At 41.6% G+C, this 16,396-nt stretch overlaps 1 protein-coding gene across 6 annotated transcripts in view; it reads right to left on the reverse strand.

The window, feature by feature from the left end:
- The window catches only part of VPS13D (vacuolar protein sorting 13 homolog D), a 96,741-nt gene that overhangs the window by 12,867 nt on the left and 67,478 nt on the right, over positions 1-16,396 (reverse strand). For all 6 annotated transcript variants that reach the window (XM_039697390.1, XM_039697387.1, XM_039697389.1 and 3 more), the window contains 2 exons: positions 9,381-9,513; positions 6,997-7,192 (listed from right to left, as the gene is read on the reverse strand). In XM_039697390.1, coding sequence (XP_039553324.1) covers positions 6,997-7,192; positions 9,381-9,513 — 329 coding nt within the window. The remainder of the gene's footprint in view (positions 1-6,996; positions 7,193-9,380; positions 9,514-16,396) is intronic.

The raw sequence follows: 16,396 nt of genomic DNA on the forward strand, positions 1-16,396 counted from the left end.
GAGCAGCACCGCCGGCTCTGCTGCTTTCAGGCAAGCCTGATTACAATTATGTCATTTTTTACACAAATCTGAACCTTGACTAAGCTGTCTTAAAACACTGCTTAAAAGTGGTATTAGCTTTAAAGCAGTGCTGTGTCTCTTTGTTTGAAAATATAACCCATCAGTGCAAATGGCCACGTACGGTTCAGTACTTCCACCACTTTAAACACATGGAGTAGCCTCAGAGAAACTGATATTTATGATCTAAGAAGAAATTCTAATAGGACACAAAATTACTGGACATACAGTACGGAGAGAAGATTTTTATTTTGTTGGGCATTTCCTACATTTTTATACTTGGTCTGAGGATGATAAAAATCCACCACTGGGTATGCTCAGACACTCTCTACTCAAAGCTTTATTTGAGCTTTTGTTTTCCTGTTGTAAAAAAAAAAAAATTAGCTCTCTCTTAGCTGAAACTAGGGCAAGATCACAAACTAAGGATGTAAGATACCTCCAGTGTGATCTCAAGGCAAAAGCACCAGGAGTGAAGGTAAATGGAAAGGCTATTCCAAATCCACACAAGAGAAGCAAATACACACACAGAAAACCCCAAGGACTCCCGGTGGTTGTTCAGGAAATAGAAGGTGCCTGTGGACTCATTCTTCAGCATGCAAAATATCCATGTTTACCTTCATGAAGACATTCCCAAGAAGCCACCCCAGACCTGCTGTACCAGACCTGACCCCTGTGGCACCAGCAGAGCTGTCTCAGGCCAGCAGGACACACAGCCACTACACTGGTGAGCAGCTCCTGCCATTTGTGCCTTAAAAATAAGTACATAAACAAACACTACACTCCTATTGCACTACACCAGTTTCATTGTCCCTGTGGAAACCCAGGGCACAGGGAATGTTTCTCTGGCTGCTCTGGGGTGCCCTGACCCCCAGGGTAGCACTGACTTTGGCCCTCATTCATGGAGAAAGTTTCCTAGACTTCAAGATAGACTGGAATCCACAAAAGTGGGAAATAGATTATAGAGAGTGGTGTAGGTGTATCACTTGGTGAGGAATTCAGGGATTTTTAGTGTGTTGTGGATGGAAGCAAGATGGAGGGCACAGGGTGTTGTCCTGGGTTTCTTCCTCATGCTTCTTCTTCCTTCTTCCTGGGTTTGGGTGGCATTTTGTAATTGGGCAGAAAAGTCCTCATTGCAGCTCTTTGGGATCAGTTATTGGGTTAAAAGGGAAAATAATCTAGGTGTCAGTTCTTAATCGGACAGTTTAGTCTTCAAAGACCTTGTAACAAGAGATTGTTGGCCATTTTGTGCCTTCTAATGAAAAGCTGCTGAACTCATGGTTGTGAGACTGTTTTACTGATAAGAAATAATAAACACCTGAGTCTGAACATGAAACTACTGTCTCAAGTGCCTTCAATCCAGACCCAGAGAAACCCACAACTGGGACACCCACACTTTTCTGCTATTTTTATGAAGTGAAAATCCCAGAAAAAGGGCCAGAAGAGATGATGAAAACTCCCAGAACGTGTACGAGATGTTTGTCAGTGCTGGGGCCCGAGCCTGACACTGACCACAGCCTGCTGGGCTGTCCTGGTGGGTTCCAGCAGACACGGCTGGCTTGAACACAGCTTCTGTTCCTTCCTGCTGGGCAGGTGCTCCCAACTCATCCCACCTCATCCTGAGCAGGCAGATTTGTGAATTGGAACTGCAAGTACTTTATGGCCCAACCTTTGATGACTTTTTAGTTGGTTCTGCTGATGGTCCTGCATGGATATAATTTTTTTATTTTCCAAAGAGTCTCCAATTCTATTCTAGGAGGCACCAATGCAATGAAATCTGCAGCTCTCTGGAACTGTTTCCACCCAAGGCAAGTGTTACACAGAATATACCAAGACAGCAGTATCCTTTAGCAGAGATGCTGTGATCTAAAAATCACACTAATGCCAGAAATCAGGAAACATGCAAAACAGGAGAACCCAGTGCCTGCACCATTTTCTTAAGCCAGGTTTTTGTTCAGTTTAATACATTCTGTCATGGCAAAGCAAAAAGTCTTAAACACGAAAAGTTGCACAGTCTTAAAGCTTTAGCCCTCCTTGTTGGAATTTAAACCATCTACAGCTTCTTCCTTAAATGCAAGGTGCACAAAACCCCAGAAAGACAATGTGAGGGAGCTGAACAGCCTCAGCAACCTAAACCCCTGGGCTTGAAAAAATGTCTTTTTACAAACAGGTAAGCGGGTTGTTTTGGGGTTTTCCTGTCTCAGACCCTGCTACTCCAAGTCCAGCTCGTAAGCCCCAGAGACCAACCAAGGTAACTTATGTTAAGTGTGAGACCTGTATGATTAAACATTGCCTAATGCAAGCCCATTTTCCCAAAAATCTCCTATTACATAAAAATATTCCTGTAGGTAGATGTGAAAGGAACCACATCTATATAATGTTAATGTAGGACTATGTTGCTTCTCTAGGTCTAAATACAATGGGTTTTACTTCCATTCCTTACAAATACTTAAACTGAGTTAAGTTCAGAAAGGGGGACAATGACAACTGACTGCAGACAACATAAATGGTATTTAGTAGTACTGAGCCCTAGGAACAGCCTCCTGGAAACATTATTCAGACATACAGGGGGTATTTGCTATAACAAACAGAAATGTGTTAAGAGTTTGAGCACCAATCCCACTCAACACTAAAAAGGAATAGGAGATGTGTCAGGGCAGTTTGGATTCACCACATCATCTGGACTTTTGCTGGGCACAAACAATGGACAATGTAGCGTTCTAGAAACTGTGACATTTTTATACATGAGACTCTAGGGTTATTGACTCTGTAATAAAATATGATTAAGCAAACTCAGTGTTTTAAAACTCCATCTTGCTTTTACTGTATCCTGTGGGTTACAAAAGAAACCCAATGAAATCTAACCACATGCGTCATTTCTTCAGTCATGCATAGCAAATCCTGCTTTGTTGTGAAGAACAGAGCCTGTAGTCCCAACAAATTGTCCTTCAGCTTTTTGTTCCAGGGAGGAGGGCAAAGGGAACAAACTGTGACATGCCCAGCCTGTCAATGCTGGAGGAGGGCACAAAAAAAAGGGAAAAGTGACCCCTGTATTTCATTCTCACACAGAGGTACGCAGGCTTGACTTCACTTTATTTCTAAAGTTGTATCACTTTGAAAATTTTATTTTTATTTCTTGAAACACTAAGTTTTATTAGCCACTGTATGAGTAGGTTGAGTTTCAGAAGTGCAGAAACGTGGGATGTGGGATGGTATTGCAGCCCATCCTCAGCTCTCCTGACCCTGGGCACTCCAGAACAGTCACCACAAGCCCCAGCTGCTTGAATCCCTTCCAGAGAGCTTTAAGGGGAAGTTGACTTTCCCCTTAGCAAGAGTGAACATGCAAAGTAATCTTGACAGATTCCCCTCCCAGGCAAACGTAATCAGTACTTGACTGACAAAAAGCACTACTAGTTTATTGATGCACAGCAAGGGATTTCTGAAAAATAAAATCTAAGTAGAAACAAGAAGAAAACCTAACCTATTCTACAAGAGAGCTGGGGAAAAAAGAACCAACCAGAAGCCAGAAACGTCTCATGAAGAAAGAAGAGCTCCTTGAACAGAAAAAGGAACAGAGAACCACTTTCTGTTCATTCTAAAGGGCAGCTTCACTTAGTTAGAAATCATTTTAGGTCTTAGATGGTGGATTATTTTATTTACATAACAATTTTCTCTGACCATTAATGGCTTTCCAATCTCAAGCCATTCATTACTAATAAGTCTAGTTCATGGACAGAATTCATCAGGGTTGGGGAGGTCACAGAGTTATCTATTTCTACTTTTCACTTTGTGACTCAGAAAAGAGCACAAACTCATGCAGGAACAGCCCAAGAATAATCTTAAACTTGCACTGATCTGGCAGAAGCCTGAGAGAAAGCCATAAAGGCAGTTTCCTGCACTACTTGTTAGGTTAGACACATATCTAAATATAAATGTTCTTTGCTTGTGCTGCTCCAGGACGTAAAACACGTTTCTAGGCGAGAGCTCTCCAAGCATATCCAGAGACATAACAGCTTTCCTGTTTTGAACTGGGCTTTAAAACTTTTGGCAGTATATGAAAAATATGGAAATAATCAGAACTGTTGTATGTGACACTGGAGTACTTGGAACACATGAAACCCTCTCAATAAAGGTATCGAATCATAGGCATTAACTGTTTATAAATTAGATGTATGCTGTACTTTCACCAACCACCTTATGATCTCTTCTGCATTGAATTTAGAAGTAGTAGGGCATCTTTATGATTAAATAATAAGTTTATAAGATTAGCCTTGAAAAAGTCCAGCCTAAAGTCAGATAAAAAAAATATTTTCTTGCCTTTTAAACCAATCAGCTTTGAAACTATGCCCTTAAGGACTAAAGCCTTCACCTGTGCCTCAGCCATGCTGGTCTGGCTCCATGTTCCCAACACGTGGTGTATGCCAGCTGCAGGAGTTCCAACACAAATCAACACATTTAAAGACAAAAAATTCTCATGTCCATGTAGCCTGATCACAAGAACACATGCTGCAGACTGTTCCACTCCATTCAAGAATCTGATGAAGTGGATTTGCTGAAATTAGACTATGTCTTTCAGGAAAGCCAACAGCTTCAATTAAAATTCTTCATCCCACTCAAACCTGATCCAATGGTTAAAGTCAAGCAGCTGAAATTCAGAGGTTTTTTTAAAATTCAACCATATAATTAGAGAATTGCAAGGGGCCTATAATTTACAGTTACATATCCTGCTATTTAAATGCAACTTGCAATTAACTGGCTGAGTCAGCTTTGCAGCAGCTCCAGGAACATGCACAGGGTAAGGTCAAACAACTCTTGTCACACTCATGAACTCAGTCCTCAGGTGTTCCAAACTACACTGGAGATCAGCTCCTGCCATGCATTTCCAGTCCCCTCCATCAGGGAAGGCTGCTGCTGTGTGCTGAGCCTGGAGGAGCCCACCTGGCCCAGCTCACTCCGAGCAGAGCCAGCAGCCCGGGCTGGGAACGTTGTTCTCTCATTCCAAACCACACATACTTGAGCAGTTACAAATGCAACGGGGGACAGCAGGACACGGCAGCCCAGAAAACAGACAAACCCTTTGTCCTGTGGGGCTTTTTAAACCCCCAAAAGAACAATTTGGCTCCTTCATTATACAAGCACATAAAACCCACACACCAAACAAAACATGGGTGCAAGGTTGCCTACAGAGGGAGGTGGCATTTTGGTCCCACCTCTCCCCACAGCCCCTTACACCATCTAAATATTCTCAAGTACATTTGTTTAGCTAAAATAAGTTTTCATCAGACTTTTGTAGACTGGAGGATTGTAGTAACTGAGTAACCTGAGAAAGGTTGGGGCTTTTTTCCCATTTTTCTTTTCTTTCATCCTGTAAAAGGTTGTTGGGTCAGAAACTTAACAGACTGTGTGCAGACACTAAAGTCATTTCATAATACTCATCTGTGACAACAGGATTTCAAAATCTAGGGGAAGCAAAAACATGGTTCAGCTCATCTGTCTTAACCTCTTAACTGACAGTTAACAAGGCAAAGAGAAATATTTCCCACAGGAAACACAAGCCCAAGATCAGGCTGGCTGGAGATCTTCTTGCCCTCTCTCCCCCAGCTGTTGTCCAGTTTGCAACTGTTGATAACACCTACTGTGTACAGGCTGTCTCCCACAGAAGCATGTCAAAACATGAATTTTAAGAACACGTTTCTTGAAACAAATTACAACAGACACACAGCTCAACCAGAAATGCAGCATAGACAGGTGTGCTTCTCCCCACCTTTACATAAATCAGAAAACCTGCACAAAATTAAGACATGCCCAAGTGAAACTCTTACTTTTCTCAGGGATGCAACTTTGATTTCTCATTTAATTTTGTGCATGCAAATACACTTACTAAATTTCAATCCTTGACCTCTTGGTTTTACAAATCAGAGTAAGTCCCAAATATCTAAGACACACATGTACAAACTTCCATTTTTAGAACAAAGCCCACCTAGGGTAATTCTTCAGGCTTCCTGCACCTCACTCATACTTCATCAGACTTACTGTTTACTGAAACCCTGATGTAGACCCTTCAGAATTCCAAGAGTGGCATAATAAAACACAGGAAATGGAAAAGCCAAATGGGAAGACAAAACAGGCAGAAAACCCAACATTTTTCAAACATTTTTCTCCAAGCTTTCTGACAACAAAACCTACTTAGGGCTTTCTTTCACTTCAGCACACAGGTCTCATGTACATACAAGAGGACTTCTTGGCCACAAAGAGCACAAAGACTCTTCTCTCAGAGCAGCCCTTTCAGAAATTGGTCCTTTCCCTCTGCCACGCTCACAGTCAGTGCTAATAAACACTTATTTTTTTTAAGCAAAACCATCATTACTTTGCTGAGCCCACATTACAACAGTAACTGACCACAGGAAGAAGCCAAAGCATCTGTCCTGATGTGCTGACACCTCACAGCCACAGGAGGATGGGCACATGCACTAAGGGCACACAGCCACCCCCTTTCACAACTGAGAACTTCACACTGAATAAAAATTAAAACTATATTGATGACAGAACTCTTCGAACCTTTCAATAACTGTTTTTCTACAGCAAAATAAAAGCTGGAGGTAGAGCAGAGAGAACTTCATTTCAGCTCTGTGAGGATTCAGTGGTGGAAGTTTAATTTTACTACATACAGCCTTTCTAAAAATTTTGCTTCATCTAATGGTGTAAGTTAATAATTCCTACTTTATGTTGCAGCTTTTCCAGGCAAATTTCACTCTTGATAAAATATCAGCAAATGCCATCTATTAAACAAATCAAATGGAAAGCAATGGGCTGGTAACAGCTCATGTTAACTTTGCTCATTGTTGCTTTGCCTGCAGAAAGATAATCAATTCAGGAGCTGCAGCAGGCATTAATGCACAGTTTTAGAGTATTATTGGTTAGAAATACCAACGGGGGGCTGACCTGTGGCCGCTCAGGGTCGTGGTGTCCCTCAGGGCCTGCGCGGTTTCCGACGCGAAGTCCAGCGCTCCCGCCACGGGCTTGGTGACCGTGCCCACCAGCCCCTTCCCCAGGCCAGATATGAAACCACTGACCCCTCCTTCCGTCTTCACACCTTCCACTGTCGATGTTATGACACTTGTCAATCCTCCAACGATACCTGGCAAAGACAAGAGCAGCAGAGAAGTCCAGAATTATTGGCTCTAGAGCTTACAGAATCTCATCCTGATGCTCTCTGCTGTTGTATTTGGGGGGATGCCCCAACTAAGGCAGGAATGATGAAGCTGACTCCATGTTCTCAGAAGGCTAATTTATTATTTTATGATACTATATTATATTAAAGAATACTAACTATACTAAAGAGTACAGAAAGGATATTTACAGAATGCTAAAAAGATAATAATGAAACTTGTGACTCTCTCCAGAGTCCTGACACAGCCTGGCCCTGATTGGCCAAAGAGTGAAAACAACTCACAGCAGAATGCAATGAAACAATCACCTGTGGGTGAACAATCTCCAAACACATTCCACATGAGCACAACACAGGAGAAGCAAATGAGATAAGAATTGTTTTCCTTTTTCTCTGAGGCTTCTCAGCTTCCCAGGAGAAAAAAAAAATCCCTTTGCCCAGAATTTAAGAAAATGTGAATGCAGCACTCTGCCTATACAGTTTATTGTGCATTTAATTTCATACACAAACTTTCAAACTCAATTACATTAACCAGTAACTTTATACTTTGTGTATGTAGTATACATATGCATAGGTACAGACCATATTAGCCCACAGAAAAATATTTAATTAATCATTAAATATGTATATTTAAAAGTATTTCAATACTGGTTCACTTTCAGCTGCACTTACACCAAGAGTCCTCATCTATTGCACAGGTTAAGTGGTTACTTAGGATGTGACAAAATTCTATCACCACAAAAGCTGGTTTTTGAGACAGGAAACAACAGAGTGCATTTCTTCTGGATGAAGTTAAGTATTTTAAACTGGCATTTTAAATGTCTTTAAAGTCATTTTAAGTGACTTTAACTGTGATGCTGCTGACATTATTGTTCACATTCCCCTTCCAGAGAATTTCAATGCTGTGAGAAACCAAGCACCTACTGAGGTTTCAAACCACTTGGAACAGTTCATATTATGTGAGAACACACTTTGGAGATTTCACATCTCCATGATTAAAATATCAGTTTCTAGTGCCCTGGCTGAAGCCCTCACCTGCCCAGCTTCCAGCAGCCCAGGACTCCCCTGAGTTCTGTAAGTCAAGTACAGACCACGCAGATCTCAACTGCCAAACTCAGGAAGCACAAAGTATTTAAATCTCTCCTCTTGAGTAACTATAGTTTATGATTAAATCCTGACTGTTGAAATGTAGTAATTAACAGTTCCTTTATTTTTAAAAAAAACTGAATGGGAAGCATTTAAAAATGCCACAGACTTAGGACTAGAAGAGTCACACTAATTCCTGGATAATACAATGCAGTGAACTGTTTTTATAATGGACTTTTCAGCAGAGATTCACATAATTTGAATTTCCTGTGTTTCTACCAATTTGGCAGACTGTTCAGCACACTAGTGTGAGAGGAACCTTTCATAATTCATTTCACACCTACACAGTGTCTCTGTGTGACCAAAGCAAAAGGACTTTTCTCAGCACAGGAAAGATCCTCTTTTAGTCAAAGCCAAATCAGCTTTGCACAGGCTGCAACAGTTACATTTAACATTTAAATAACTGAGCCAAAATGATGCAAAATATAAATATTTGATTTAAACTTGGCTTGTATTGATTTAACCTTCTTCAACAGATAAATCATGAACTAAATTGATGTGAAGTTCTGGCCAAATTAAAACTAGTCCACTACCCTTTACACAAATAAATGTCTCTAGTTCTTAGTACACTGAAAAAACCCACAAAATAACCCAACTGGTGAAATGTAACTTTAAACTGATGTACTGATTCCAAGGAAACTCATGTTTCTGGAACTAAAAGCAAATGTAAGAAAGCTATAACCCAGCCATACTAATTTTTTTTAAATGTCTGGCCCTCAAAAACAATGTTTCTGTGGGTATTTCATGCCTCTACAAAGAAATTGATATTTTGGATGACCTTTCTTTGTAATTTTCATTTTAATTTGCAAAAAAAAAAAGCTTTTACTTGCAGTTGCATGTGAAAAACCCTGATTATTAAATGTAGTTTCTGTTGACTTGAAGACCAAACAATGCCCCCACCCTGACCTGCCAGCACTGAAATTCAAGCATACAGCAGTAACACCCACTGTTCTTTGCAATCTGATCATCCCTTTCAAGAGAGAAATGAGTTAATATTACAGCTAAGGGTTACCATGTGCAAGTCCATGGATTCCAGCTACAAGGTGCTCTCCACTGGTTGCAGCATGGTATCGGATGTACTCCCGCTCTGTCTGGTGTCTGTTGTCCATGATCTTTCCCAAACCATCCGACAAAGTCCCAGCAAACTGCAAGAGAAGACCTTTTTTGTTACTGGAAGAACAGAAGCTGTTTCTCCTAAGTAGATTTGCTGCAGAAAATTCCTAGATCCTACTTGTGAAATGCACAATTATACAAACTCATTTTGATACATAACAGAATCTGTCCAAACCTTTTGCCATGGAGAAAGCCCAGAATTATATCACCAGGTACCACTGGAATCCTGAGGTGACAAGAAGGTGTCCCAACTACTGCAGCCAAGCCAAAACAAACCAAGTCTGCGAAAGATGTACCAAAAGCAATGCCCATGACCCAAGTGCAACCCCGCAAAACCTAAAAGGAAAGTTATTTAGACATAAAGCTTTTCCTCTGCAAAGATACGTGCAAAGCTTCAAGGTAAATATGCCTGTCATGAAATGACAACATTTTTAAGGGGAGAGAAGAAGGGGCTCCCGCTGCCAGCACAGGGGCAGCTGGGCCCAGTGCCCCTCTGCATTGTTGTACTGTGGGTTTTGTTTTATTGGTATGTTTACTGTTTGATTTGTAATTTTGTAGTTTCCTTATGCTGTTCCTTTTGTCCTTGCCCTTTTCCCAGAATCTTTTTACTTCTCCTTTCATTAAATGCCAGTCTCTTCCCCAACCTGCCTTCTTTTGAGAAATTTCCCTGTCAGTTTTGTATTTCTCCAAACCTTGTTAGCTCACTGAAAATGTTCTCCTCCCTTTAAATTCTTTATTGGTTTATACATTGTATTCCCCGCCTTGTTTTTCACTCCCAATTCTCCTGATTTGCTAAAGATTGTATCCTCCCTTGGGACCTGCCCCCTTACGTAAGTCATTGTCTGCCCCCAGTCTTCCCAAGAGGGGAAATTTTACCATGGAATAAAGTTACCCGGGGACCTGTGGTGCTGCTCTTTGTTCAAGGTGCGCCGTCACGGGTAGCTGGGATTCAGTGGGGCTCAAAGGGGGATTTGTCACCCTCCCTGTCACCATCTAGCTGGGACAAGTGGCCCTGCACGGCAGGATGGACTGCAGCAGGAGCCCTGGAGCCACAGGGGTGGGCACCCTGGGTGTGGCAAACACAGTGCAGCAGAAACTCTGCAGCAGGCGCCGCAGAGAGCGGCACTCAGGCGGACACGGGATGTGGAGTGAAAGTGTAGAGAGAAACCCAAAGCACGGCTGGGCAGCAGCAGCCAGACCCCCCAAACAGCGGGGAGAGCTCCCTCAGAGAGCTCGGGGTGCCAAGTTTTTTCCCCTGAGGCACCTGGGCAGATGGTGAGGGCCCTTTCTAGTGAGCTCAGGTGTTGATGAGATCCCAGTTCCATGGCCACTCTCACGAGCAAAGCCTCACTCACGGTAGGAGAAGCAGTAAAAGACAGAACTCCGTGCTGATGGTGAGTTCTCCCCTCAGCAACCACAGCCCAGCCATCTGCCCTGCGTTCCAGAGGGAGGGTGAGTGAGGAGCTGAGCCCAGCACCTTATCCCCTGGCCAAAATCTCAGTGTCTCTGCCCTTCCCAAGAGAAAGCCCCCTCAGCTCAGAGGGGGCCAATTGCACCTTCTCCCTCCTCCTCATCCCAGCACATCTTTTGTCTCTCTTAAAAATTGTCATTATCATCTCAGGCAACAAATGGGAGAAAACCCCCTGAGAGAAAAAAAAATAAATCCTAACCTCCAGCAAGTGTCCACAGGTACCAAGCCAAAAGCTCAGGGGGAACCCTGAGTGTGTTGTGGAGCATTTTGAGTCCTTAAGCTTACCTTGAAAAGTGTGGGGGAGGACTAGAGACATGCTTGTGGATGAAAAGGAACATTATGTCCAAGCAGGATTTGTTCTGAGAACTCTGACCATTGCTGTGTGCAAGTCAATGAAAAAGCACCAAATAAAAACGAACTATTGTGATCTGCTGACCTTTAGTCTAATGTAATCAGATAGAAACCAGAAGCTTGGTAGAAAGAGGGAGTCAAGAAAAGGAGACAAAAAACCTCAAACCTTGCCTTGTTTTCAGGATATTATTAGAGAAAAGGGCTCCTGGAAGGAATTTTCCTGGAATACTCTCCAAAAACTATCTGGTTTTTGATTATGTGTAGCTGGACACTTCCTGTACCACTATCAACTACTATCAGCATTTGTATCTCCTTTCAGAAATGAACAAACTTCATCCTCTCCACCCCTGTGGAAGGAAAGATCATTTAAAGCTTTGTTGTGTCTTCCACTGGGGCTGAGGAATGGAGCAGGTGCCACAAGAATGTCAAAGTCACTCAGGGTGCTGAGGTCCCCAGTGTCCTGCATGACAACAGCTCTTCCAGGACAAGGAATTCACTGCAAGGAGCAGCCTCTGTCTCATGGACCATCTCCTCTGCACCCACAGCAGCTACAGCAAAACCCCTCCGTGGCTCAGGGGTGCACCAGAGGACAACTGAGACCTGGTGTGGAACCCTGATACACCAAATATTGAAAAATAACCAGACAAACAGTTCATTTATGGGCCCAGTGCCACAATGAAGTTCCCCTCCTTTCTCTGTTATTTCTTCTAAGGCTGTGTTTCTTTTTCAGTAATGACACAATGTCCTGGTTTGAAACACTTCTTTTCAGCTTAAAGACAAACCAGTCCAGTGGTTCCAATTATCTAAACAAATAGATTTTAACAGGGATGAAAATGAAATCCCATGACCTTTCTTGTGACTTGATCATATGGAGTCTAAACAGTGAACATGGACTGAATTATTTCTGACCTTGTTATGAACTTAATGTAGATGTTCTTTAAAATAAAAATAGCCTGGAAAGACAAACCGACCTGAAGCCATTTATGAATCACATTTAAGGTTAGGGTTTTTTCTGGAAAAATACTTTGCTTATGTGGATTAGAGTAGTTGCTATAAAGATGGAAAGCCTCAACAGGTCTTCAAAATTCAAACCTCATTACAGAATCTCTCAAGACCTGAAAATGCTTTTTCAAGAACATGTTTTAGAAGTTACAGTAGTACATGACTGGACAATCAGCCAGAAGGAATAAACCAACTTATGGCTGAGAATTGGTAAACTCTCTTTACAACTTTCCCCCTACCTGCACCACACTATCCACCTCCAATACCCCAAATACAATCCAGTCTTTCCTCAAATATCCCTTCCTCCATTACACAGAATGTGACTCCTAATTGTCAGTAGCAATCCTGTTTGTATGTAGACAGAATTTTAATGTAATGATGATTTTTCTTAGTAAAGAGGAAAAAGAAAGAAATCCCACGCACATAGTTTAAAAGTCAAACTCCATTAGCTGTAAACCCAAAGTTAAACAGGGACATTTTTGTTTGTGTTATTTAGAAAATAGCACTAAATTATAGTTGTAAACAAAACAATTTAAGGATTTTAATGTACCAAATGTACTATGAATGTTTCCATTCTGCCCTGATTCAGGTGACAAAATCTGAACTCGGCACACGTTAGTTACAAAACATGAACTTCATGTTCAATTACTTTTTGAAGTGGCTCCTTCTCCCCCCTCCCCTGGGACTGTTTGTTTCCTGGCCTCATCCAACGCAGACTGCAGCCAAACCTCTGTCACCATCTGCAAACCAAGGGGTTTCCTCAGTGAGTGGGTCCCTCCTGAGTCACCTCCAGCTGGGAGCAGCCCCTTCCTGCAGTGCAGTGCAGAGTTTGCCAATTAGAGGTGAAATGCCAGGGAAGGTAAAGCAAGGGGATGTTCCACAGGCATTAGGAAGGGCTGCAGGCAATGGGGCAGCTCACCCTTTCTGTGTGAGGTTTAGACTTGTATTTGAATAAGGGTTCAGGCTGTGGTGTCAGAGTTACCCTGACTCCTGACCTGAATCACACCTACATCCATCCTTATAACCCACCACAGGTAATACCACCTGAGTGAAATGTCACAATCTGACATTTCTTTTTAACTTTTCTGTGCACCTCAGAAATACCCTGAAGTAGTTTTTGAAGTCTGTTGCAGGCAATAGGATTGTATCTACCTATACAATAAGGAAATTAAGGATTTCTAACATTAAAAACCCCCGACTAACGAAACACCTGCACAACAACTCCTGCCCAGTCTGTCTAGGTTACAATCACTGTATTGAGAACAAGTTCCTCAGCCATTACCTCATGATCAGAAACCTAAGCAAGCATTAGAAATTTAAGGAGTTTAAGTCCAGCTTAAACTCTGAAGGGAGATTTGAACAAGCTGAAGCACAAAAGCAGACTTACCTTTGCCCCCTATGTGTCTTGCTTTTAGATGCCTCCTTTGGGGAGTGCAATATCAGCTGCTGAGGTTGAGGTTTTAAAACTTATGAAAGAGCAGAGATGGTGCCTCACTGAGCTGTTAACCCCATCACACAGCAAATAGGCTCCAGATAAAGGAAGGTGACACCAAAAGTGTGACCCACCCTTGTCTTCCTCAGCTTTTGTTAATAAGGTGTGACCTGGTAACTTCAAAGCCTACTCAATACCATGTAAATGCCAACATGACTAAACACAACAGTCTGTGGAACAAACATGAAACTAATCAAGGGACTTGTAAAAACCAGCTCCCTCTTCTCTACCTTAATTTTCATGAGTTCTTTGTCTACTTGCTCATGAAAGAAAAAATAAAATTAGTCGCTTGGTCATTTATCTCTGCATTCGTCCCATTTCAGACACTCTCTGCCTTGAAACAGAACTGCAACATAATACAATAGTTTAGCTAAGGGAAGTTACCTGCTTCCAGACCAAAAGGCTCCTGATGTTTCTGGATGAAGCCAGTCTGCACAAGGCACACATAGAAGTGGGTATTTTACTTGTCAACTTGGCCTCTCCAAACAGAGGGGAATATGAGCCTTCCAGACCACTCATTAAAAGCTCTGTCATTTCATGTACTTAAAATATTTCAACTTACCATCAGTATGTATTGTTTAATGCTTTGCCTGATCCATTTTGCCCGGACAGAAGGAGAACCCCTCCTCCTGAGCATTTGTCCACCTTCATTCACAAGATACCCTCTGCCTCCTCTCACCCTTTTTGTCCCCAGAGCAGATGGTTCTTCCTGCACTTTCCTTCTACAGAGGGACACTGATCTTTTCTTCCAGATCTGCACTCTAAAGACACTTGGATCACTGGTTTTCATCCCACACCAGTTCATGTATGATATGAAGCTACTGACTGGTAATATAGGCAAGCAGAAAACAACCCCCACTGCACTTCAGTAACAAACTCATCCTCCTGAGCAGGGTGAAATAGGACATTTTCCTCCAAATCCCAGGGCATGATGCTACTGTGCACACTATCTTTGGATGAGCATGCTCACCACTCTCAGCCCTTCACAATCATTGAAGATGTTACTGCACTTCTGCAAGCCTGGGGCATGCTGGGCTCAGCCTCCTCCTCTGCAGACTCAAGTAAATCAATGATTCATCATTTCTTGTTTTACATTTACACAGTGTCAACAATCAATACTAATTATTCACCAAGATCTGCAAAAGCAGATGAAATACTATCTGTACAAGAAACTGATTTATTCATGTTTGGGGTCACTTGGTCTTTTGTTTTTCTTTTTAAAGGCACAATAATTAAGGAAGTTTTACCACAAAAACCTTTTACCACTGACTACATATCCCTTGCTGTTTCAAGCAATAGAGGAAAAACAAAACCACCCATATACAGTGTTTGTGAACCAAAGCTGGTGCCAAACAATTAAGGCTTATGGGGCACAAAAAGAATTCAAAGCAAATGAAAACTCGACTTTGGACTGCTTGTTCCCTCTAAGCCAGATGCATGAAGCACACAGCATGGAAATAAGTTTTAAGTAATCTTTTAAAGTCTTTTTAAGCTCTTGGCACTGCCTGGTTCTCTAAGGACATCCCAAAAGGATAAATACACAATTATGACCTGAGTCCAAACATTCCATTGTAATTCTAGCATCAGAGAATGGTACATCTACAAATATTACTAACTGAGCAGAGCAGAACATTCCAAGATGCAATGTTAAGGGAGAAAGTGATGAAATTAAATATAGATAACTTAAAATTTCTGTGCAAACCTCACAATGAACTGTGTTTAAATCAGAAATCAAAGGGTTTATTTGGTTCTCATCTTTGCTCTGCAGAACGCATTTAGAAAGGAGTTCAATCCTTCATGGTCGCTTGCATTGTAGAAAAATCTTTAAAAATCACCTTTATTCCTACAACTCTACAACCTGCTGAAGGTATCTTAGAGGAAGCCAATTTTTATGCTGATGTCTATTTTTATGCTGACTCTGATAAATTACAACAGTTACAAATCAGGCATTTGCCTATGGAGGCAAAAAATCCTCACAATGTACATATTCCAGGCTAAGGAGACATATATATATATATATATATAGATATGCTGTTAGGATTTGTGGTTAAAAAAGGTCATCCTCTAGTCTTGCTGCTATTCTTTGGAAAGTGCAAAAATCAAAAACCCCTGCCAGATTCTTGGATATACACAAGGACTGGGTGCAGTGGGACAGATAAAGTTGTCCAGGAAATTCTGCAGCCTAAATTTCCATGCTTTTACTGCAACGTCTCAGGATTTATATGTAATATATTTCTTGACTTACCATAAAAATAACTTTTAGGGCAGCTTCTTTGCTCATGAGTACACACATTGTTATAGAGCAGAATCAGTATATATTTAATTTTACAAACTGGCCATCAGTAGGCACAGACAACAAACACAGCTTCCTCCCTTCCTATCACTGTGGTCAATGGTGTGTTATACTGGGACTAAAAAGTGAAATGCTTTTATTTGAAAACATAACAGGTGTTTGTTAGGTTTCAAAGGCTCACTGATCTGAAGCTGTTCCCCAAAGTACTTCTGCCGTATCTTTGGTCAGTCTCTTAAGAATTACTTGGAGCATTTTAGCAGGGAAGATTGTGAATTCAGTTTTGTTTATATGCTCTAGACTTCTACA

Source organism: Passer montanus, unplaced genomic scaffold, assembly GCF_014805655.1.
Source record: "Passer montanus isolate IOZ18808 unplaced genomic scaffold, ASM1480565v1 scaffold118, whole genome shotgun sequence".
NCBI lineage: Eukaryota > Metazoa > Chordata > Aves > Passeriformes > Passeridae > Passer > Passer montanus.